Source organism: Athene cunicularia (assembly GCF_003259725.1).
Source record: "Athene cunicularia isolate RWA chromosome Z unlocalized genomic scaffold, athCun1 chrZ_part1, whole genome shotgun sequence".
Classification (NCBI taxonomy): Eukaryota; Metazoa; Chordata; class Aves; order Strigiformes; family Strigidae; genus Athene; species Athene cunicularia.
In genome coordinates, this window is record NW_020799142.1 from 31,879,489 (window position 1) to 31,903,294 (window position 23,806).

At 40.7% G+C, this 23,806-nt stretch overlaps 1 protein-coding gene across 2 annotated transcripts in view; it reads left to right on the forward strand.

Moving 5' to 3' along the window:
- SETBP1 (SET binding protein 1) overlaps positions 1–18,332 on the forward strand; it is a 237,654-nt gene extending 219,322 nt beyond the window's left edge. For both annotated transcript variants that reach the window (XM_026865481.1, XM_026865482.1), the window contains 2 exons: positions 10,192–10,359; positions 15,950–18,332. In XM_026865481.1, coding sequence (XP_026721282.1) covers positions 10,192–10,359; positions 15,950–16,506 — 725 coding nt within the window. In that variant the 3' untranslated portion in view covers positions 16,507–18,332. The remainder of the gene's footprint in view (positions 1–10,191; positions 10,360–15,949) is intronic.
- The last annotated feature ends 5,474 nt before the right edge of the window (positions 18,333–23,806 follow it).

The window sequence follows — 23,806 nt, forward strand, 5'->3', positions numbered from 1 at the left end:
TTTAAATATAAAAACTCCTCTGTTACTGTCTTCTAGATTTCAGGGTGTAAGGGGACTTCTATTAAGTGCTGAGATTTTACTTCAAATGCATGTCATACTCGGAGTATTTCTCATTGTATGAACTGGGGGAGAGCTCATTACAGATAAAGAAGAAAAATGAAATTACTAGGCTGCCCAGTGGGGATAACACTAACTTAGAAGTCAGCAGTCCTGGATGCTCTTATCAGCTCCGCGACTTTCAGCCCAACCTCATCCCACCTGTCCCCAAAGTGCCTATCACCGTTGCTTAGCCGCCTTCGCATGCAGCTGCAATGAGTAGAAAGGTGTGGAACCTGCTGGGAACCAGTTCAGGTATTACTGGATGAAGTTTGGTGGTGGAGGTGCCCACCTGGCTCTCTTGTTTTCCTTTTGTTTAACAGTGTGTGTAGCTGGGTTCGAGCATCATCCCTAGTACTGTTTGCTTTCTGACACAGACATCACCACGGGACTAAAACTAGTGTAATGCAAATATAACATTTCAGTTAGAAAGAGAAAAATACCCACTGTATTTGTGCATCATGCAGATATTTGTCTTTTTGCTGAATACATACACAGGGAGAGCGAAACCTTACCATTTCTGGAGGTACATTGTGCTGCTTTTTCTCAGTGGAGGTCCCTTAGTTGAACTTGTTCAGCAAGATTTTCACTAATTATTTTGCTAACGTCTCTTAGATTTCATCACTTCTTGTACACTGGATGTGCCTGAAAAATGACTCCATCATTACACCAGCCCAGCCCTTGTGCCTCATTCATCCTCCCCCCACTAGCAACTTGAATCTTCTGCTCATGCTTCATGCCAGCACTCTCCTACCAAAGCTGTCAGTGTCCCATTTAATCTGTGATAAATACGAACTGCTCCCATCTCCATTTGCCTAGGGAATATCAGCTCTATCTGCCACATTTAAAAATGATCATCCCTGTTGTTAAGAAAAACAAGAACTCAAAACACCACCCTTGACTTTTCTCATTACTTACGGACTGAAATTTCCCCATCTGTCTTTCCTCAGCTGCGTTCTTGAGAAAGAAATCCTATCTTCCGTTTCCTTCCTCCCCAGTGAGCATATCCTCATCCGCTATGACAGCTCATCTCAGTGTGACTACTCATCTCTGGGTAGTTCCTTGCTCCTAGCTGCAGGCCTTTTATTTCTGCACCTCAGCATAGCTAAGGGCTTTTTTTGCCTTTAAAAAGAGCCCTTTAGCTCACTCTTCCACCTAACCATCCTCCCTCAAACACTTCTTTTTCATTTCACTTCCTTCAAAAACTTTAATTTTTCTCCTTCCCCCTCTGTGAGACAGTTTCGTTCTTCATCACTGTGTATTAAATGATTCATTTGCTATTTCATGAAAAATTTCACTTCTCCAACACCATCAGTCTCTGTCTCTCCCTCTTGATTCTGTCAGTCTCCGACAACTGTAAATTGTAACTTTCTGCTCAAGTAAAAGTTTGAGGCTCTGGGCAGGAAAAGCCTTTGACTCCGAACCCATTAGCAAATCCCTTTAGCTTAAATCCATATTCACAAGGCCTGGGATTCGGGAGTCTTTGACTATGAATTAGTCTTTTGAACCCTTGAGTTTTTCTCTTGTTAAATGGATTGATTGCTGTCACCCACATCTAACTACCATGTTTTTGATCCATCTTCGACTGAAAATCCTCATAGGAAGTGTTCATCACCTCCTGGCATGACAAAATTTTGTGGTTTACTCTATGACATTTTCAAATCCTGATCCCACTCTGAAGGGCTGGGGGTCTGGGAAGGGCACACAGTGGGGCTCAGGAGATGGGGTATGAGCACACACACAGCCCCTTTGGGTTACTGCCCCATTCTGTCCTGGAATATGAACTGCCTCCACCAACTCCATTAAATTGTTTTCATATTTGAATACATGAAGGACTGAATTTGCAGACATACATCACTTCGTCTCCCATGACTGTGGGATCTGCAGCCTTTATTCCTCAGCCTCCTGTCTCCATTTCCATGCTGGCAATATGCAGAGGAGGGAAAGGAATGAGATGGAGGATCCATGATTCTTCCTATACCAGTAAAAGAAAAAGTCATCCCAAAACAAAACCAAAAGGAAAAGCTCAGGACTACATCTCCTAGGAAGTCTAATTCACTGCAAATACAGGCTTGGAACAGGTGGAAGATTGGCCTTTTGAAATTTCAAATTACAGATGATTATCCTTTTAGATGGAGGGTCAATGGGGATTTGAGACTCATTCTGATGATGAGCAAAATAATGGTTCCTTACCCTTTCCTCCTTGGGTTTAGTTCTTTCATCGATAACACTAACAGCTATGTTGTTTTCAAACACTTCATGTCATTGTAGGCTGCAGATTTCTGCAGCCTGCATCTCTGAACAGTCCCGGGACCCACCTCCCCGAAGTGGAAGATGATCTGAAGGCTCTGCAGGCAACCCCACAGCTGTACATAGCAACAGCAGCTGCTCTGCTTGCTTAAGTAATGCCTTGTGAGGGTTCAGGTATGCAGCAGTTGCCACTGTCAGGAAACACAATTATCTTCATAAAGAAGTGAAGAGGAAGGCTTGCACCGCGTTGCTTGAACTCAGGCGCAGACACTCACCCAAGTAGAAAGGAATGGCAAGATGCATTTAACCTCATTAGTTTCAGTAGGGCTGACTTTGTGCAATCCATCAGTGTACGGATACATTAGGGGAACTAAACTATTTCCACATCTCATTTGCATAATGGATGGGATGTGAAATGAGTCCTATGGAAGAGAAGCGCCCTGGAGGCACTAAAGTTTATCACAATATGTAAGAGTTCTTTTAGATCATTGCATTAAATTTCCACTAACAAGATAACAAATTAATTGTCTGTATTACTGTACTAACCCAAAGCGGATAAAGTGTATGATTTCAGTAGAGGAGAGCAGCTGTTTAAAACAGCTTGGTGGTTATAGGAGGAGACAGAAGAGATTAGTGTGTCTCCCAGCATTTGTGTGCCATGATGCCAGCCCTCCTCCTGCCCCTTTAAGAAATCTGGCTCTTCTCTAATCTGATGTTGGACTTGAGCTTTATTAGTGAAGTGAGGGAGAATGAGTAAATCAACTGTATCAGACAAGCCTCAGGACATCTGGAAATTGATCATTCTGCAGAAATAAGCACTCTGTGTTTATTAGCTGGGAGTTCATCACTATCGCTTCTCTTTATCCAATTCCTAAGAGATTTCAAAGCTATCATCATAGCATTAGCTCTTCTGACTGTGCTACTGCAGATAAAGATCAGAAGATCTATCTAATGATGGCTTTCTCGGTCTCCCTCTTTTTTTTTTTTTCTCTAAAGCTATTCTGGTTTAAAAAAAAAAAAAAAAAAAAAAAAAAAGTCTCCATGTCTTAAATTCTTCCTGTTGGCCAAGAGAGTAATTTATTTTATTATTATTTTTTTTTATTCTGCAAGAATTTGGTTTTATTCAGGGGGACACATTCTGCAGAAAAGAAAATCCCTCATAGAAGAGGTAGAATTTGAAGTTTCTAATATGATGGTGGAAAAGGGAGGAAGATAAAAGGATGTAAAGCCATAAAGCAGTGCTGTACATTGAAAGTACAGTTATTTTTAAATTATAATACACGTCAAATAGAAGCCAGGGAAATGAATTCCATAAGTTAAAAAGGTAATAATATTACTTTAAGGAGAATAATTACTTTCCTTAACTACATTTATCACATAGTAATTCGGTTCTCCTTTCTGGAATATGATGCAATGCCAAACTTTTGACTGATTTATTTAAAATCAGCCTTAAGAAAAGATTCACCCAGATACAAGTTTTTTTTCTGGTTCTTTATTTAAAACGAAGGAGTTATCAAAATGCAAATACTATGACTAACTTAATGTTTAGATGTGCATTCCTGTACAGCTGCATTGCATAGCTACATTGTGCAAAGACACTGAGAGAAAAATCGTTTGTAAGAGTTTTCCAATAACAATGGTCAGACGCATAAACAATTTAAGTACAGCTGTGGATTTCCAGAAATCTGTGGGGAGTATGAAATCCAATGCAATGAACTCTCTGAAGAAAAATCTTCCCTAGCAGAAGCTTCACTGAAATCAATTTTTATCAGCTGATTTTCTCTGTTTTCCAATGGCAAATTAACATTTATTATCTCTCTTGAACGGGCACTTGGAGTTCCAGCCTGGGTGCGTATTGTGCTGGTTCTGTAAACAAATTAAAGAAGAAAAGGTGGATGTTGTCCAAGAAACTTCCCATATAAGTACAAGATGAGAGAAAATAGATGAATGCAGTAAGCAAAGTGAGCATGATTTAACAGTGAAGCAAGGATAGTTAATTAATGCATTTATACAGAGCTTAGCACAATGGAGTTAGACCACATTACTTGCAGTGTAAGTACTTAATAACAACAATAATGACTAGGCCTTTAAAATTAATGTATTAATTATCAGTTGCCTGGCCAATGAATGAAGAATGCCAGCTTTTTATCCAAAGTAGGGGAACCCTAAATCTTTAAGAAAAAGGCTGGTATAGCATCAGTATTACGTTCCCTCGTACACATTCTTCTGACAGTCTGCCCTGAACTAGAATAGCGCTTCTCCTGATTCACCCCTTTACTTATGATCATTATGATTATTTATAATCATGCCATCATTGTTCTAGGTTCCTGATAATCTCTTTCATGTGTGCCCTCGCTTTTGAAGCAGTGCTTTCCTTCTGCCCTTTCTCTTTAAACAAATAATGATTGATTTCCTCTCTGCTTTGCCACCGGTTGCTCGCTTGCATGTGCGCTTGTCTGTGCTACCAGTGGGACTCAGGAAAGTTAAGGTACATGTCTTTCATGGGATGAAGTGGGCTCTAATCAGGAGGAAATGCATAAAGATCAACAGACAGGTGATAAATAAGGTCTGAAACAGGCCACCCATATACATCATCTTGTTCTCTTCCTGGAGGAGAGGCAATGGATAAAACACACTGGAAGTGTGTGTAAATTTTAAGCTCTGTGATGGTGTTGCCGATGATTTTTTTTTTCATCTGAGTCAAAGATGGGTTGAACTGACAGGTTCTTTTACATAAGGCCTTCTGAACAGAGCCCCTCAAATGAGAAGGAAAAGCCCAGCGGAAGGTGATGATTAGCACCAAGAGATCCATCCACTCAAGGGACAGACCTCCCACGACTGCCGCGTGGATCACAGCCTTTACAGCAAATCTCCGCACCTCCGTGGGTTTCCAACTGTGCCTCTGAGTCTCTGTCTGCATTTTGGTATCTGTGAAAGAAACCTGACGGTTCTTCCTTATTGGCTGCTCCAGATCCCATAAATTACTCCCGTTGTTCAATTTAGATGAGAATTTCAGTGAGGTGAGCGATATAGGCTGAAGAAACCAAGTGCCTGAAACAAAAGACAGATGGCTGAACCCACGATCCACCAGCGATGAGCTGCAATTGGGCCATGTAAACTTTGAAGTCATTCATTACAACTGTGTCTCTTCTGTAGGGGGAGGATTTTCCTCAGTGATCTGTATGACCTTGCTAAACCCAGATAGGTGGTAATTGAGCAGCAACTACTTCTTCAGAAGAAACAGAATAAAAATATTGAAAATATTGACTCACCCCAAAGGCAGTAAGCAGCACTTTGGTCTTTGACCTTTAAGCATCCTAGGGTAGTCAATAACCTGGCTGTTAGATGCTGTGCCTGCCACTGATTTTGATTTGGGAGTAGTTTAACCTTGAACCAAGATCCAAGTAACCACGGCAACAGGAAGTCGGCCTCTCCATCCAAGGAGTGGGAATCCATAAATCAAGGTCCCTAATGCAAACACTGTGTGCAGGTAGAGATTTGAGAGGATAAGTGGTTTGTGAGGGATTACCTTTGAAAAAATGAATGACTGTCCCTTGATATGTTGAAGCACAGCTTCACAGAGACTTTTTTTTTTTTTTTTTTTTTTTTTCAATAGAGGTCAACAGGTTACAGCTGCATGTTTTCATATGGCTCTTTATATAGGCCCTTCAGTTTAATTAGAACCAGATGCTGAACTTATGAGGTTGTTAGCATTATTATGTACCATATGCACATGCATATATGTTTGTGTGTATTGATACAGACACCCGCATGTGCACATTTCTTGCGCACAAACTACATTCACGCATAAATAATGCTAAGGCTCAAACTCGGGTACTATGGAGTGGTGAAACCTCAGTTTTGCATATGCATGGTTCCACAGTTCTATGATTCCATAGGTGAAATTACTTGGTCAGATGTCCCAGTTGTTCTATGGGACACTGCTTTATTCATTGTTCAGCATTCGCCTAACAAACGGCTACTCGGTAGTCAGATTTTCCTCTTGCTACTCGGTGTGTGACATCATGTCTCATTTATTCCACATTTCTAAGCCTTGATGCGAGTAGATGAATGTTTCATGAATGTTGATAATTTTATTTTCGCAGCACTGCTCTGGAGATGAGGGTATATTATTGTTCTCATTTGCAACAGAGGAGCTGAGCAGAGAGAGATTGAAGTTGAATGGATACAATTTGAGATGTTTAGTACTTGATTTGAGGCTATGGAAGGATGTGTGGTCTAATAGGCAGAAACTGCTCTGCATATCTCCACCAAGTCATGACCTGTCATTCTGTCTTGCTCATGACTATTTCTGCACTCACCCCTCTTCTCCTCTGTTAAGTCCCAGGCTGGTATCAGGTCACAGGTCCATCCTGTCTCCGACTGGCCCCTCTCTATAGCCCCATCTTTCAGACTCTCCACACAGTGTAATTTTTCTGTGCCTGAGCCGTCTGGAGATATCTTCCACAGTTTCTGAGACAACCCATAGGTCTCCCAATATTTCACATTTTATGTGCAAGAGACAAAGGCAGGAACTGTTCATAGCAACTCTAAGCCACAACTACAAGAAAATGTTGTTTGGTGTGTTTGTGCGGCAGTTTCTGGCTCTGCTTTGAGATCTTCTTGATCTTCTGGGAAAGTTATCAGGGTACTTGTAAGAGCTCTTTGAGGAACTAACTGGTGCTATCCAGGTGCATCTGGGAATAGCAGTGGGCTCTCACAGCTGCAGGGGACAAAGGTCCACATCTGCTGACCTGACTTACTGTCCGGGGGGGGGTTTCTGCTCACCTGGGGCTTGGATCAGGGAAATTGTTGAGACATGCCAAACCAAATCTGAGTGGCAAATCAAATCAATCAAAGGTGGCAGGAGACTTGCATGAATGACCAAGGAACTCCTGAGTAATGTCAGACAGAAAAAGGAACCATCTGGAGTTGAATCTAGCAAAGGCAGAAGAGCAACAAGAAATGTTTCTGTAGGTACATAAGCATCAAAATGAAACCTAGGGAAAATGTGGACCCACTGCTGAATGGAGTAGGGACCCTGGTGGCAAAAGACCACTTACTCATTGTCTTCTTTGCCTTGATCTTTACTGGTAAGACTGGTCTTCAGGAGTCCCAGGCCCTGAGACTGATCAAGAAAGGAAACTTACTCTTGGTCAGGAGGATCTAGTTAGGGAACAGCTGAATAAACTGAACATGCATAACTCCAGAGGACTTGACAGGATGCACCCAAAAGTGCTGAGAGCTGGCTGATGTCATTATGAGGCCACCCTTGATTATTTTTGAGAGGTTGTGGTGACTGGGAGAGGATTCTGAGGACTTTAAGAGAGCAAATGTCAGTCTAATATGTGCAAGAAGACCCGGGGAGCAACAGGCTGGCCAGCCTCATCTTAATCCCTGGGAAGGTGATGGAGCAAGTAATCCTGGAGAGCATTTCTGAACATATGAAAGACAAGAAGGTGATTGGGATTAGTCAGCATGGGTTTATGAAGGGGAAATCATGCCTTATCAACCTGATGTTGCTTATCTTGGCTTCAGCCAGACTTTTAACACTGTCTCCTATAACCTCCTTATAGACAAACTGATGAAAACAGACTAGATAAATGTACACTGAGATGGACTGAAAACTGGTTGGACTGCTGAGATCAGAGGGTTGTGATCAGGGGCACAGAATCCAGCTAGAGGCCAATCATTAGTGGTGCATGCAAGGTGTCAATACCAGGGCCAAAATTATTTAACATGTTAATAAATGACCTGGGTAGAGGTGCACCTTCAGCAAATTTGGAGAAGATACAAAACTGGAAGGAGCAGTTGATATACCAGAGGGACCTTAACGGGCTGGAGAAATGGGCTGGCAAGAACATCATGAAGTTCTACAAGGACAAGTGTAAAGTCCTACACCTGGGGGCGAATAACCCCATTCACCAGTACTTACTGGGGGTTGGCCACCTGAAAAGCAGCTTGGCAGAAAAGGCCCTGTGTGTCCTGGTGGACACCAAGTTGACCATGATCCAGCAATGTACCTTTGCAGCAAGGAAGGTTGAGGGCTTCCTGCGTTGCATTAAGAGAAGAGTTGTCAGCAGATCAAGGGAGATGATCTTTTCAATTTATTCAGCACTAATGAGGCCACACCCGGAGTACTGTGTCCAGTTCTGGGCTCCTCAGTACAATAAAGAGATGGACATACGGGAAAGAGTCCAGCAAAAGGCCACAAAGATGTTTGAGGCTCTAGAGCATCTCTCCTATGAGGAAAAACTGAGATGGGTGGAATTGTTCAGCCTGGAGAACAGAACACTTAGGGGGATCTTACCCGTGTGTACAAATATCTGGTGGGGAAGAGAAAAGAAGGTGCAGATAAACCCTTCTCGGTGGTGCCCAGTGACAGGACAAGAGGTAGTGGGCACAAGATGAAACACAGATTATGTCTGAATATCACAAAAAGCGTTTTTACTGTGAGGATGATTGAGCATTTGAACAGGTCACCCAGAGAGATGGTGGGGTCTCCATCCTTGAAGATACTCAAAACCTGACCAGACAGAGTCCAGGGCAGCCTGCTCTAGCTGACCCTGAGCAGGGTGAGGTGGACTAAGTAGTGTCAAGATGAGCCTTCAAATCTCAGCTGCTCTGTGGTTTTTGTATCTTAATATAATTTAACAGCCAAAATCTGATTCATTTTATCTGAGGCCCATGTGCAGGTTGAGATTGGAAAGAGAAGGAATTTATGAAGGATTACCTTTGAAAAATGAATGCCTGCCCTGGATGCCTGATCATCACAGAGACTGCAAGTGGTTTTCATAAATTGGCACAGACACCACACAAAGTCCTGAGCCTAGCAGACCTTTGCTCTGCTCTCATGAGAGCGGGGCTACTGGATTTTTACAAGCAGCAACTTCTAGGAATTTATCTAAAATGGGCAAAAAGCCTTCCAATCTTATTGTGAAAAGTGACTGAGGCATTTTAGCTGCCTTTCCACTTGGTAAATTCATATATTTAGAGATATATCTTCAATATGTATACACACACATGAACTCATAGAAATACTATATATAAATAAGTGGATACCCATTCCGCTGTATTAGACAGATATCTAAAATGTAAAATTTCAGTCTGAGCAGTTTGAATTTGACACATGTACAATCAAACAAAACGGGTTCAGATCATAAGAGAGTATGAAAAACATTGTTAAGTGAGGAATCTACTAGCCATGAATCCATGAGTTTAATTTTTCTGGAATATTTGACCTCTTTGGTTATTTCTTCTGCATTGTAATCCCTAGATAGAAAAATGTATGACAAATCACTTTTTTTTTTTTTTTTTTTTTTTTTTTAACTCGCACCACTTTAATGAGTTGCAAGGTAAATTTTAATTAGGAAGAGGATTCCTAACAAGTAAGGGTAATGTACTTTACACAGGGAATTACATACTGAGGCTTCTCCTGATACTCCTTACTCAGATGAAGCACCCACTGAGTCAAGTCATTATAGAATAGTAGTGTGTGAGTCTGGAGAATACACTACCCAGAGAATGACAAATAGACAATTCCACTAAATAAAAGGATGTCTGTCTTCATACATGCATTTGCTTGGAGAAGAAAAAGTAGTAATGTGGATTTATGATGTTGGTTTACCATTGTTTATAGTCATCAGTAATGTTACATCTTTAGCAGTATTATCAAAAATAAAAATTATGATCCTTGCTAGTATCAAGACCATATTACGGGCACTTACACAGGAAAATTTGGAAATATATCAGTGTAGCAAGGACTGCAACTGATTACTCTTTTCCAGATATTCCCCAGACATACTACTTCATCAATATTCATCCAAATTTTGTTTCCTTCCCCAGGAATTACAGGTCCTCACTTAAAAGCAGACCAGACTTCACTTCATGGTAAAATGGAAAGTTCTGCCTGTAACATGATGACCAGAAGGAAACCAGCAGCTGTTGACAGTGTTGCAATGCCGACTCCAGTATTATCTCTCCTACCTTCATCATCAGCAACATCTGAAGCAGGTAACGTTGTTTCTCTCCATCCCCTCTGTTTCTCCCCCATCTTCTTCCTTCTGGCACTGCACTGAACAATGTGTGCTTGTACTGCTCTTCCTGATTGGAGCAGTAGCTGCAAATGTGCATATCTAATGTGATAATCAGGCTGTAATTCTTCTAACACTTTCTTATCATGATCATATCTTGGCATATCAAATCTATTTTATTCACATACCACCATTTGTGCAATAATGAGGACACAAGTAGCACCAGCCCGTATGGTCTAGCAGGGGACTCTGAAGCAAAACTCTTGGGTTCCTTTCTCAGCCCTGTTGTTCATTTATTTGAATGTTCTCATCCCTGTAGCATGAACATGCCGAATACACAGTGAATAGCTAAGGAGCAGCTGAGATTTCTTTCTGCATACTTCAGTGGTTTTAACATAATATTCTGTCTTGCAAATGTGAAATTGTCTGGGGCAATGAACAGAGATTTAAAATATATCAGAATAAATAAGTCAGAATAGCATGTTTTTCAATCAACTTATACTTTATGCTTCTATTTTGAATCAGATCAGAAAAGTGATAGCTTTATACAGCCAGAAATTGAGCCAAGTCATTCAGGCATCATCTTGCCTTTTCTTGGGCACGGATGGAGAAGTTAATTTTGCATTGTGTCTTAATTTCCATAGAATGGGCAACCCAGAGTACATTACTTTACATGCAGCCATTAGAAGTTTCATGATCTTGTCAAACCCTTGATTTCACATTCAACAAAAAATGCAATTGTATCACTGACTTACGGAATGATTACATATTTAATTATTCAATTGAAAGTTCTGTTTCAATGCACTCCTTTGGATTTTCCTCTCATTTCCTGAATAAAGAGTGAAAACAAGGGTTCCATGCTGTAAAGTAGCCACTATAAAGATAAATTTTTATATGAAAAAAATAAGAATTCTCTGTTTAGTCTTTAATACTTTCCTATATATAAACTAAGGGCAGATTTTTAATGCAGTGGAGAATGAAAGCACACAAATATTTTATGATCAGTTTCAAGATGAAAGTGTATGCTTGACTGCATAGTTCATTCTTTCCATTTTCAGAAGTCTAATTAAATTGTTGGTTTATCTGTAGCCCAGATGTTGAAATAATTTAGTTGAAAACTGAAAGAAACTGTGTTAATGGGAAAACAGGACAGTGCTATGGATTTCCTGTAATTAATAGGGAGCTCTTTGAAAATTTCTCCATTCAAACCAAGTTGACAAACTGAGCCCAGCTGTCGAGAAAACAGTCTTCTCTGTGCCATGTTCTTGCAAGTGGCCTCGAGCAACTCCAAAGGGATGGACAATGACAGGGAGTAAGAAGGATTTTAGTGCTGCAGACATAACAAAGCCATACAGAATAAAGTTAGGGGCCAATGGAAAACTTTCAAGTCAGATCTAACTGGGCTCACCACCACCACTGTGCTGGAGTGGATCCCCCAGCCTACTCTAAGCTACCCTTGGAAATGTATATTTTTGATGGAGATTTCTCTCTGCCTCAGAAGCTATTTCCAGCATCATATCAATCCTGCATGACTTTCTGGCATGGTCTGTGGCCATTTCAATTTATCTTTGTCTGTGAGACAGAGCCTCACTGCATCTGTGTACCCTGGGGAGGAGAAAAACACTGTGCCTCCATGTGCCTTATTTTAAATGAGTAAAGCTGTGGTTTAAGACTAGTGTTTGTTCTTGCTCGTTTGAGGAAGCTAGGTAAGGTTGTTTGGAGAGTGGGAAAATGATGAAGAAAAAGTACAAGTGCCTGTGCTGCACCAAGTATTTCTAGTTTCTCTTCACTTTGGGCTGGATTTTGCCAAACAGCTTCAGGTATTCATGGAGGCAGCATGTGGCCATGCAGCCTGGGTAGGTGTAGAGACATAAGTGTGCCCAGGCAAAAAAGTGTCCCCGGTGCATCCCTAGCACATGGAGCTTGCCACCATGTTGTATCATTCTCTGTAGGAGCATATTGCCATTTTCATACAGCTGCGTGCAGACACACTGTTACTATTGCCCACCTCTTCTTCCACTCCTTCTGGATTAATTCCACGAGATAAAGCAAGACGAAAGTGTTTCTTCTAAAGAAAGATTTCCACATGCAAACAGCAAAGTATGTGCAGGAAGAAAATAACGAAGCCTAAAGTCAATGCAGACCAACTTGGGTCCAAGGTTGGGCAGGGTTTGTCTGGATAAAATGGAAAAGATTAATACTTAGGTTTGGTTTTCAGCAGAGCGGTATATCACATGGCAATATAGGAAAATATTTTATATCAGAGATTGCTCACCAAGAGCTTCCAGATGAGTTGATAACACCTAATGGCTCTCACTTCAATAGCGGTTTATTTTGGCAGATCTCCCTCCTATTTTGTCATATGCACACCTCATCAAATCTTTCCCCTGCAGACCCATCAGAGTTTTCCGTATCGTCTCCCTACACCAAATGTAGAATCAGATGTCCCTGACTCTTTATAGTCAAAATAATATTGAGTTTCCCAATACCTCCTTTAAAAATCCTGACTTGAAAGGATATTACGTATTCAGTACATGCATTCTGACTATTGGCAGACCATGTAACACAACTCAAATATTTTCTAGAGCTTGCAAGTTCAGAGGCTTGCTAGGAAGAAAAGCAAAAGAATTATTAGTAGCTTCTAACAAGCTTCCTGAGAAAGTCATAAACACCCTGAAGCATGTACAAAAGAAAAATTAGTGCAGTAAGCCAGCATAGAACAGCGCAAGCTTTTTTTTTTTTTTTTTTTTTTCTAAATGAGAAAATTAGTTTCAGTCCAAAAGGAACAGACTGTCAGCTTATGGAGTTTTAAGAGGGCAGAAGTGTATCTAAACAACATGAAGGAAGATGCTGAGAGTGGTGTTCAGCGTATAGATTTATGTTAAGTGTAGATATCTACCCATAAATGCATAACAGTTAATTTTGGAGAACTAGTGGCAGAAAGCAGATCCTTGCTTCTGCTCTGCTCAGGAACTGTCTACTCAGCATCAGGCTCTACTCAGGACACTCAGCCTGGGTCACCTGGACCTCTTTGCGTAAGACACCCATTTGATTTGGCGGTATGGACAGGAGACCTACACCTTACTTACCCAATATCAGGGTGTCAGAAGGATGTCCTTGGTCACTTTAAATTGCATTGAGTTCCCATTTTAGAAACGGGGGTCATCTCCTACCAACTCTACAGACCAGATCTTCATTGACTGTGATGGGGTGGTAATACTAAGCTCCAAAACCAACTGACTACAGATAAAGCTCAGTAAAGACACAAAATCTTTGCAGATACTTGGCTAATGCTTTATTCAAATTCATTTCCTCTCTTTTGGCTTACTTTCTTTCCAATGAAAGTTGAGAGTAATGCCAAATCTGCTGATCTTACCATGAACCTTGCGATTTTTCCTGTATTTCTGCTAAATTTCCCATCTTCAAGATTTCCATCATTAACTGAAAAATTTCAGCTTTACTTTCTGGAACAAAATTGCATCTTGAATATGGGAATTTTCATAAAAATGTCTTGAAATTGTGCCTTGGCAGTAACAATAAAAAAAACAAAAGGTGGACAGCAAATATGAAGAGTGTGCCAAATGTCTGATTTTTTTAAATGTTCTTGACCTGAAACTACTCTCAGGCTCTGGGAGCGACTCAAAGGAGTCGGATGCTTAGGGCTGGAAATATTGGGACTATATATGTCAATCATCAGTGAGGCCAGATGAGAATAATCATTTTGTGTGACAGGGATTTAACCTTTTTTTGATCAGATGACTGAGAAATAGTTCACTGCCACTTGCCCTTAGGGCTCGTGCATCCACACTTTTTTGGGGTGACCTACTTGAGAGGAATTTTGTGCAACTAATTAGCTTCTCTTGAGCAACTTGGATATTTCATTTCCTTTCTCTTTTTCTCTGGTACCAAAATTACTGCATTCCTCTTTTCTTTTGTCCTCTGTGAATCACAAACTGCAAGTGGGTTTTATTTTTCTTTTTGGTGTGGGGAGTGGGTTACATATGGAAAATGTATTTTGTTTTGTAATTAATGAAAACCAGACTTTGGGAAGTTGGCCATCCAGGTCTTTATTTATAAGAGAGCATATGTCTGTGTTTTGTTTATGACTCACTCCTACTTCTTGCATTGTAACTTGGGTTTGTTTACGCAAGCTCTTTGCTGAATCCAAGCAACATGGTGGTATAAGAGCCAATAATTTATGTTGTCCAAGAGGGGAGGCCGGTGAGTGAGGTTTTTATGCTGAATCTGTCGTAGCCCATAGCAAGCAAGAGGAGATTCTCCCACTTGACAGCTCCTGGTTATCTCCAGAAAATGCTACAATAACAACTTTATTTAAACTACCGCAGGAAGATTAGCCTGTTAGGCATAGAGGGAGTGATAACCCCCAAATGAACCTTTCTCGAAGTCTCGGCTGCTCTGGAAACTTCAAGGATTTCAAACCCAAATGACTGCTTGACAGTCAGGTGTAAATTAAGTTTGCAAGTAGGTGTGGGCTGAGGTTAATTTGGTGGGATGTTTTATTCTTTACTGAAAAGAAATTCTGAACTCCATCGTCTCTTTTCCAACAGCACAGAATAGGTATGTTAGGAGTGAAAGGGAGCACTAGTTACTGCGATAGCAGAATTAATACATTCTGTTTCTCTCACAATGGGGTAGTTACTTTTAAACTGTGTGCAAATCCTGAACTCTGAACAGATGCCATGTTCAGTAAAGGACAATGAGAAATTTAAGAAAAACAATCAAGGTCTCATGTCCTAAGCAAAAGACCAGGAGCCAAGAAACACTGGGTACTCTTTCCAGCTCTGACAATGACTCACAATGTGACCTTGGCAAGAGACTTAACGACTTTGGACTTCATTCAGATCTCAAGTAAGTGATCTGAACCAGGGGTAATCTTATGTTGGGGGCCATTAAAGTCAATTATGTGACTCAATAGTTTCAGCTAGTATCTGCAGGAATTATAGTAAAGAAACCCAGGCAGGGGTAATGAATTTGCCACAGGTGAAGTGACCCACACAGCGTGTACGCTCATACTAGTTTCAGTAACAAACACTTTTCCTGCTAACTATCATCCATGGTAAGAATTAAAGACTGGAGTGAAGACAACAGGAGTATTGCTTTGGGGTATAGAAAGTTTAGTACTTACAGTGGACCAATATGACAGCTACGCTAAGCAGCCCTTCCTTCCCTCCCACTAGAGGTTTAGAAATGAGCATGAAGCAAACCCATGGTAAAACCTTGCTGTAGGAAAGCTTTGTTGCTTTAGAAGAGAGGAGAGGTGGAGAGAAATCTCTGAAGACTCCTTAATAATCAAAGTTGTGTTTTCATATAGGACAGCAAAAAAGGAGGTAACAGCAATTCTTCTGGGACTGTAATAAATAATCTCATTGCAATTTTTTAGTTAGTTTTTTATGCAGAGTCCTTTCTCACAGCCATCAATTCTTCAGTAGTCTTATTCAGCCTACCGGGCTTGAAAGCATCCAGTCTTCATGACACTGGAAGCAGACAAAGGAGAGTTTCCATTCACTGTTGTTTGACCTACTCCTGTTTCTCTCCTTGTCTCTCAACAGCCAGCCCACCACTGAAAAAAAGGTTCAAGCGCCGCGAAATTGAAGCAATCCAGTGCGAGGTGCGCAAGATGTGCAACTACACCAAGATCCTGTCCACAAAGAAGAACCTGGATCACGTGAACAAGATCCTGAAAGCCAAGCGGCTGCAGAGACAATCAAAGACAGGCAATAACTTCGTGAAGAAGCGGAGGGGACGTCCTCGGAAGCAACCCCTTTCCTTTGACGAAGACTCCAGAGACCAAATGCCCGTTCTGGAAAAATGCATTGACCTTCCCAGCAAAAGAGGTCAGAGGCCAACACTCAACCCTTTGATACTGGAGCAAGCAGCCACTCAAGATACAATCATGGCCACCATTGAGGCTGTCATACACATGGCTCGAGAGACACCACCCCTGCCGCCTACTCTCCCTCCTCCCCCTCCTCCGCCCCCTCTCCCTCCACCCCGGACACCCCGGGTTGGGAAAAGGAAGAGCAAGTCCGCGCAGGAGGAAGAGGAGGATGTGAAAGTGAAGCGGCACCGGAAAGGCAGAGGGAGTGAAAGCGAAGGCCTTCCCTAAGGCCAGCACACCTCGTCGGATGTCGGGTGCCAGTAGTGGGACATACTGGGACTAAGGGACTGGAGGCACCCGGTCCACTTTGCCCTTGTGGCAGCAGCAGACTCACTTGTCCCTTCAGCAGCCAGAACCCATCACGGAGAACTGTGCCAGCCGGAGTTCGCATCTTCTTCTTCATCACTTTGGCCCCAGCTCCTCCAAAACAAGAGGGGATAGGGTGCAGAAAACATGGGGATAAGGGGGGGCGGGGTTATGTGTTGAAGTTGGGGAGAGCGTCTACTTCACAGTTTCCAAAACTAATCAGCATCTCAGCATTGCTGTTCTCCTACCATATCCCGAGGCGGGAGTTCATCCTCACAGAGAGCTGAACACTGTCACTAGGGCTGCACGCTTGACTCCGATTCTGTTTGGTGGGCCAGGTGAAACTAAGAGTAACCATACCATAGTAGAAATCACTGTAAAAAAGAAAAAAAAGAAAAAAAGAAAAAAAAACACAAAAAAATGTGTAATTTTCTCAACTGTGATCTTGGTTATAATCTGTTTAATTTTTTTTTTTTTTCCAGTTTTATATACCTACCAGGCTTTGGGGCACATTAACCCAAAATGCCTGATTCCTGCTAGAACTATATATTTCTTTCTCATTTACTTGCCTAATTACAACTAGCTGCAATATAGGCAATAGAAAAGTAGAGCCTTACACGCGCGCGCACTCATTCCAAGTGCTGTCCCACGAAACATCGGAATATCACAGCATTTAAAATAAGGTGTACATGGATATTCAGTTACGATAGCACGTTTCAATGAAGCAACTTGGCGCTTTCAATGGCATGTGAAAAAGGGGTCATCAGTCAACCAAGTTGTTTTAATGCTCAGTACATATGAGTAGAAAACGGCAAGACACTACTGGGTAATAGTTATAGTAAACATGGACAAAATCACCAAAAAAAAAAAATATAAAAAAGATAAAAGATAAAAATAGGACAGAAAAAATAGAGTAAAAAGACAGGACCCTAACCTAACAGTTCTTACCACCTGCAATTCCCCATGAAATTGATGGGAAACCCAGGATCTGAATAATTCGCATTAGGTAGCAATGCCTTGATAAGTTCTTTTAAATAAAATAGATAAAGTAGATTATTTAAAAAAAAAAAAAAAGAGAACAAACCCCTATGGAAAATAGGTTCTTTCTTGGCAATTATTTCTTAAAAAAGAAAAGGAATAAGTGTTCTTATCTGAAAAAAAAAAAATGTTCAAAGGGTATCACCACTGCAATTGTATTAATGCCACTTTGGACATGTTCTCCAAGTTGTGGTTGCCTTAATAAACTAAAAAAAAAATTTTTTTTTTTTGTACATAATGTAATTATAAAGCTCTCAGTCTGCATGGATGCAAACTGTGTGTGACAAATCGTCTCTTTAAATGGTCAGTTCAAACTGTACATTTCTCATTCGAGTTGTACGTTAGCCATTGAATTAACTTGGGTAAAATACCCAAGCTCCATTTCCTCAGCCCATCTAAAACAAGGACTGAACATGAAATTGTTCCATTGCAGTAACAGTACTTTTAGAAAACAAGTCAGTTGTTGAAATTTGAAATAGGTACTCTCAAATTTATTTCATTTAATTTTAAAGTCCTTCAGTACACTCAACACCTGGCATGGCAAAATGGATATTAAAGTGGGAGGGGGGAGGGAATATTCCAGCAAGGGAGCGGGGATTGGAATTATTTAATGATTCACAAGCCAACTGCTATTCCCCTTTTTGAGAAATCTTTGAACTGGCTTATTGCCAAGAAACTTCAAATAGCACGACACTAAAAAAAAAAAAAAATAATAATCAAACCCAACAAAAAAGTCCCCACAAAAAAATTGTGTTTCTATTCTGTTATTTATTTACAAAAGTCATATCAAGACTATGGTGTTAAAGGGACACTGTAAACATACAGCTTATTATTTTTAGAGACTGATTTTTCTTCTGTGATAGCACCTTGGCTTATTAAAACTGAATGCATTTGGGATTTGGATTGGGGGGGTGCGCGCTGGGAGAGGGGATATTTTATTATATTTTTTTTTCTTTTTTAAGGCTGGAACAAATCTGCAGATCCTGTCTCCTTAAAACTGATAAGAAGGATCACAGAATTTTGTTTCCAATTTTATTTTTTTGCATCATTCATCATACTCATTTGTGCTTTTTGTTTTCCAATTAATGCAGCTTAGAAATAAACTGGTTGGTTGCTCATTCTGTTACAGCAAATTTGCTTTTCAGTTCTCTTAAATTAGCACAGTGTTATTGACTGAAGTTGTAGGCCTGCAGAAAAAAAAAAAAATGCTTGAGTCTCCTCGAGGTCCTCCCTTCTTCCTTAAAAAGCACTGGACTGAGGTTTAATTGATGCAGAAACCCTTTCTTTCCATCCCTCCTCTGAGCCTGCAAGTAGGTGTAGTGTCACTTAAAATGCAAGAAAAACTGTAAAATTGGAATGCCAGGTAGCCTAAAAGCTGAAACTAAGCCAGAGAACAACTTATTCTTTGGCTTATCTTTATTGGTCTCTTTATTGGCATTGAAGGACATTTCAATGTGTAGAGAGTGGAGCAAAGATCTGAAAGGATCAAATGCTGCCAGTGAACTCTCACCATGGCGTCAAGACATGTCAGACCTTACCGAGTACCAATAAGGGCTGGATTTAGGCTGGATTTTTCTGGATATAGTGGGTTGCAACCCCCCAGGAAAGGGTGACTGAATGGCTGCTGCCTCCTATGCTCAGGAGCTTCGGGAAAAAAAAGCTCTTACCCTTCCAAAAACTACTATCCAAAAATGCTGCTAGAAGTACAGTACTTAAGGAGAGCATCCACTCCAAGAGTACAACCCCATATATACTTCACTGAGTGAAAACGCTAGACCTTTTGGTCCTTATAGAAACTACGGGTGGTATTCAAGATCTGGTAACTGCAAGCCATCCGCATAGGATGGGCTTTATCCAGACACCCAAGGTTTGGTTTTTTTGCTGCAAAGAAGGTGCTGGTAGTGTGCGGTGCTGTGGTACAGCCTTGGCTGTTTGTCTAAACAGCAGCACAGTGCAGCCAGCCCTGGCTGGCAGGAAGATTAGCTTGTTAATTTGTATGAAAGCAGGCTGAAAATACTGTTAGATGGCACTCAGAATTTGTGTTCTGCATGTTGCATAGTCTATAAATATGATAAGCAAGTTGCTGACAGAATAATATTATAAGGCGATGTACTACATGCAGATCATAAAGGATTTAGTTTTAGGGCTTAAGGCTAAAATCCCACTCCTGCAGTTTATTACCCAACAATATTCCAGTAATGAGCTTTTTGATTATTTTTTTTTTCCCCTACCACTAGGAAGATTTACTGAGGAACTCTCTGAATTCTCTCCACACATTTCCAAGAACTGTATAAAAACCGGGGTGAAAGCCCTTTTGCTTATTAAGACCAAAAAGACCTTTCAAACACCTCCGCTGTGTCACAGATTAACACACAACTTAGCATGCTTCAATAAAAACACAAGACAAAATCACATTGGCTGCAAGCCATGTGAAATGAGACCACGGGTTCGCATCCTCTCCGTCGGTCTTCTATTCCTCAACCCAACCTTAAAGCAAGAATGGGGATAAGCGTGAGGGGAGAGAGGAAAAAAAAAAAAAAAAAAAAAAAAAAAAAAAAAAAAAAAAAAAAAAAAAAAAAAAAAAACCACTTGTGTCTCCAAGAGCTTCATACTGCCAGTTTCTTGAGCCCTTCAATATTAAATTTTCTGTGAAGCACCTTGCATGTTTTTGGGTAACTGTCAAAAAAAAAAAAAAAAAGAAAAAAAAAGAGAAACATAATAGTCATCGGCTACTAGGCTATCCTATAGCGTGGCCCATGACTCTCCACTTGACAGCAATGTTTTGGACCATTCGTGTAAAATATTCTGTTGGTGTTGTTACATTTTTTGGGTAGCATCTGGTGCAATGAGGTTCTGGTTCACCACTGGGGCTTCTGAGCACTACAGCAATACAATAAATAAACAGGAATCGCTGTTCCATACACAAGGATTTCCCCAACTCTTATTTTCACAGGCCCTGTATCAGGACTGCACTTAAGCACATTTAAGTAGCATCCTGAAGAGTAAAAAGAACAAAAAAAAAAAAGACAGGAAAAAGAAAAAAATAAAACAGGATGGTTTTCTGAATTGGGAAAACAAACATCATGCCCTTGCAATGCCTCTTCCTTCCATATCATCCAAAAACTGGGGTGCAGCAGTTCTGAGATAATTAGAAGCACATTTCAACAAAGGACACATATTTGAGATCTCCTTAAGATGCCTGCCTAGGTTGTATAAAACACTACATAGAAAAAAAAGAAAAAGAAAAAAAATGTAAAAACATTAAAGAGCTGCCAATTGGACAACATGGGGAAGCAGTTCAATCCCATGTTGGTTTGTTTTACTTTTCTTTTTCTTTATTTTTTTAAGCTATTTCTTAAATAATAAATGCACATGAAGTGTTAAATATGTATATACTGTATTTCAAAAAAATTAAAATCAAACGAATGGGGCACAAGATTGTTCTATAAGTCGTGCTGGCTAATTTTTAGTTTGTATTCATAAGTGGTTTTTAAAAGCCTTTTTTAAAGTGTAATTTGCATGTTCTACTTTGATTGTATGTAAACATATTTTAGAGCAAAAAAATGTATTTGTATTTTATTGAATATAGAGGCAAGAAAAAAACTTGTACATTGTTTGAAATGTTCTTTTTGTAACAGTTTTTATTCATGAAGCATTTTTGTACATTTAAAAATGGATATGGACTTGATGTTCTTTGAGGCTTAGATACATCTGGCATGCTTTAATGTCATGCTCCTTCATGATCTTAGATGTTGGTTTTTAAACATTTTTTTCTAAAACAAAGCTCAGTCTTTTCGCTACCAAATCAGGTTAGCACAGTATAGAGCACTTAACTAAAAAAAAAAAAAGTAAAAAAAAAAGTTAATCCTATTCATATGTTATTCATTGTGTGAAATTAAAGGAATTCAATTCAGTCTAACATGAGTTGTGAATTCTTTTGTCTTATTTTCCATCTGTTTCCCATCACTAAGGAGTTTAATAGCTTTTGGGATACTAATACCATGCATTCACAAGCCCTCTTTATGGTAATGGAGAAAAACATGCTTTGGTTCTGTTCTTTTTTCTTGTCTTTTTTTTTATTTTTCCCAGAATATCCTTAAAAGTTAAAAATGGACTGTGCCATGGGCTCCGTGGACAAAAGGGAGATTCACACTTTGAGGCTGTGCGTATCACCAAGTGAACAGAAACATCTCTGCTCCAGATTGTGTCCCCAGGCACCACTACGGTCGTACTTGCCACCCAGGTGGGATTTCTCCTCTCGGAGGAGACGGAGCGTCCCTCTCCAGGTCCCTGCAGAGAAGGCAGTCCCAAGGGGTGGGCTACGGATGAGGGTGTTGACAGGAGCCAGCCCTCTCCTTGCTGAGCATCGGAGATGAAGGGCTGTAGGCCAAGGGGTATTTTCCATTCTGTGAAGTCTCATGCTGTGACTGTGGGACGAGGAGTTGGTTGAAGCATGGCTTTGAGTTTCTTTTCCAAGTTGCTGCTGAGAGTGGTCAGCTGCCATTCTACAGTCAGTCTCAACGTCCTCTGCAACAACACCAGACCTCATTTTGTTCTTCCTCCTCAGAGAAGATCCGCCACCCTCCCCAGAGGCTCAGTAACTTGCATGTGGAAATGACATTTCCTGGAGAAGTCAGTGAAGCTCAGGCAGGACAGATAACTTAGAGTCATTTTGTGTTCTTTCCTTCTGAAGTTTTGTGGGATGGGTTGACTTGGTGGGACGAACCCACCCAACTGCAAAGACGACCCATCTGACTGCTGTTTTCACAGCTCTTGCTTCACCAGAGTAAGAGCTGCTCCAAAGATCTCCAATGTGATGGGTTTTTTCCTTTCTTCTCTTTCTCTCTTTAACATATGCATAGCCCCAGCTTTTGACAACAGTTTGTAAAGTGCTGACATCTTCGCTCACTGTTTTTATCGGCCTCTGTGATGTATAAACCACTGGTCTCCAACTCTAACCACATTTTTGTAAAAGGCCTGCGGTAACACTCCCTTAGAAGCGTCTGCGAACTGTCAAGTTTCCCGCTTGCTGCTGCAGTATCTCAGGGCTGATCTCCACTCCCGCCAGCTTTTTTCTGAGCTTTACCTCCCACCGACACTGAGCTCTGCTGTACTTTCACGGTGTCACCTTGCAGGCATGATGGAGCAAGGCTGGGAGAGCAGCTGTAGGGGATGTTGGGTTTCTGTCCCCTCTGTTGGGAGGGGAGCAAGGCATGAGGGACCCCATCTGTGAGGTTTTCATGCTTTCGTGACTCTGATCTGCTTTTTTCACCAGACTGCTGACACCATGTACAGTGTCAGCACCATACTCCTCACCAGCCTCCTCCGGGGCATGGAGGATTCTTCTACTGGCATCCCCATCTGCTTTCTCAGGGTAATGTCAGGGTCTTGCTAGGATCTCTCAGTAACTGTTTCATACCTGGTAACCACTCCAGCACTGTCTACTCCTATCAATTAAACCATCTCTGAGAAAAGAACTTTTAAAGTCTTAGAAAGATATTTTAGGAAATACACAAGCTCTGGTAGGTTGCAACTTTTTCTAGGTACTCTTTGTTTAACAAGATGTTCTCTTGTCTCTTTTCACATGAGCTCAGTGTTTTCCAGATTTAGTTAGAATTAATTAATCTCTGCCTTGAAATAATTAAAAATAATGAAAACATCAAGTGTCTTGGAAATAACTCTCATCAAGAATAATGTTCTCTTCTGATTATCCCTTTTTTTTTTTTTTTTTTTTTTTTCTGAGCATCCTTTTGCTCATAGAAATAGCGAAGTTCTTTTCAAACCTTTTTTGGTCATCCTCCATATCAATGGGGAGGGAATTTCACACTACACCCTCAAGGTATGAATAAGGAGGCGAGTACTGTCCCTTGGGTCAAAGTGTGATTTTAATTCACTTTTGATAGTAGAGGTTATTCATGTCCCCTGGGATAGGGAGACTGAGTGTGGTGACCTTAACTCGTCCTTAGCTGACAGATATAAACCTCAACCTTAACCTCAATCTCCTTCGTGGTACCATTTCCCACCAGACTCCAGAGCGATCTCAAATGTTGAATTTACTTTGTGTCAAGGAAAGTTAAGTTGGTGGAGATGCCTGCAGTTTGTACGCAAGTTGTGTGAGCTCATGACAGCATTATTTGCTGTTCTGTAACACAAAGCATGCACATAATTTTAGAACAATTCTACT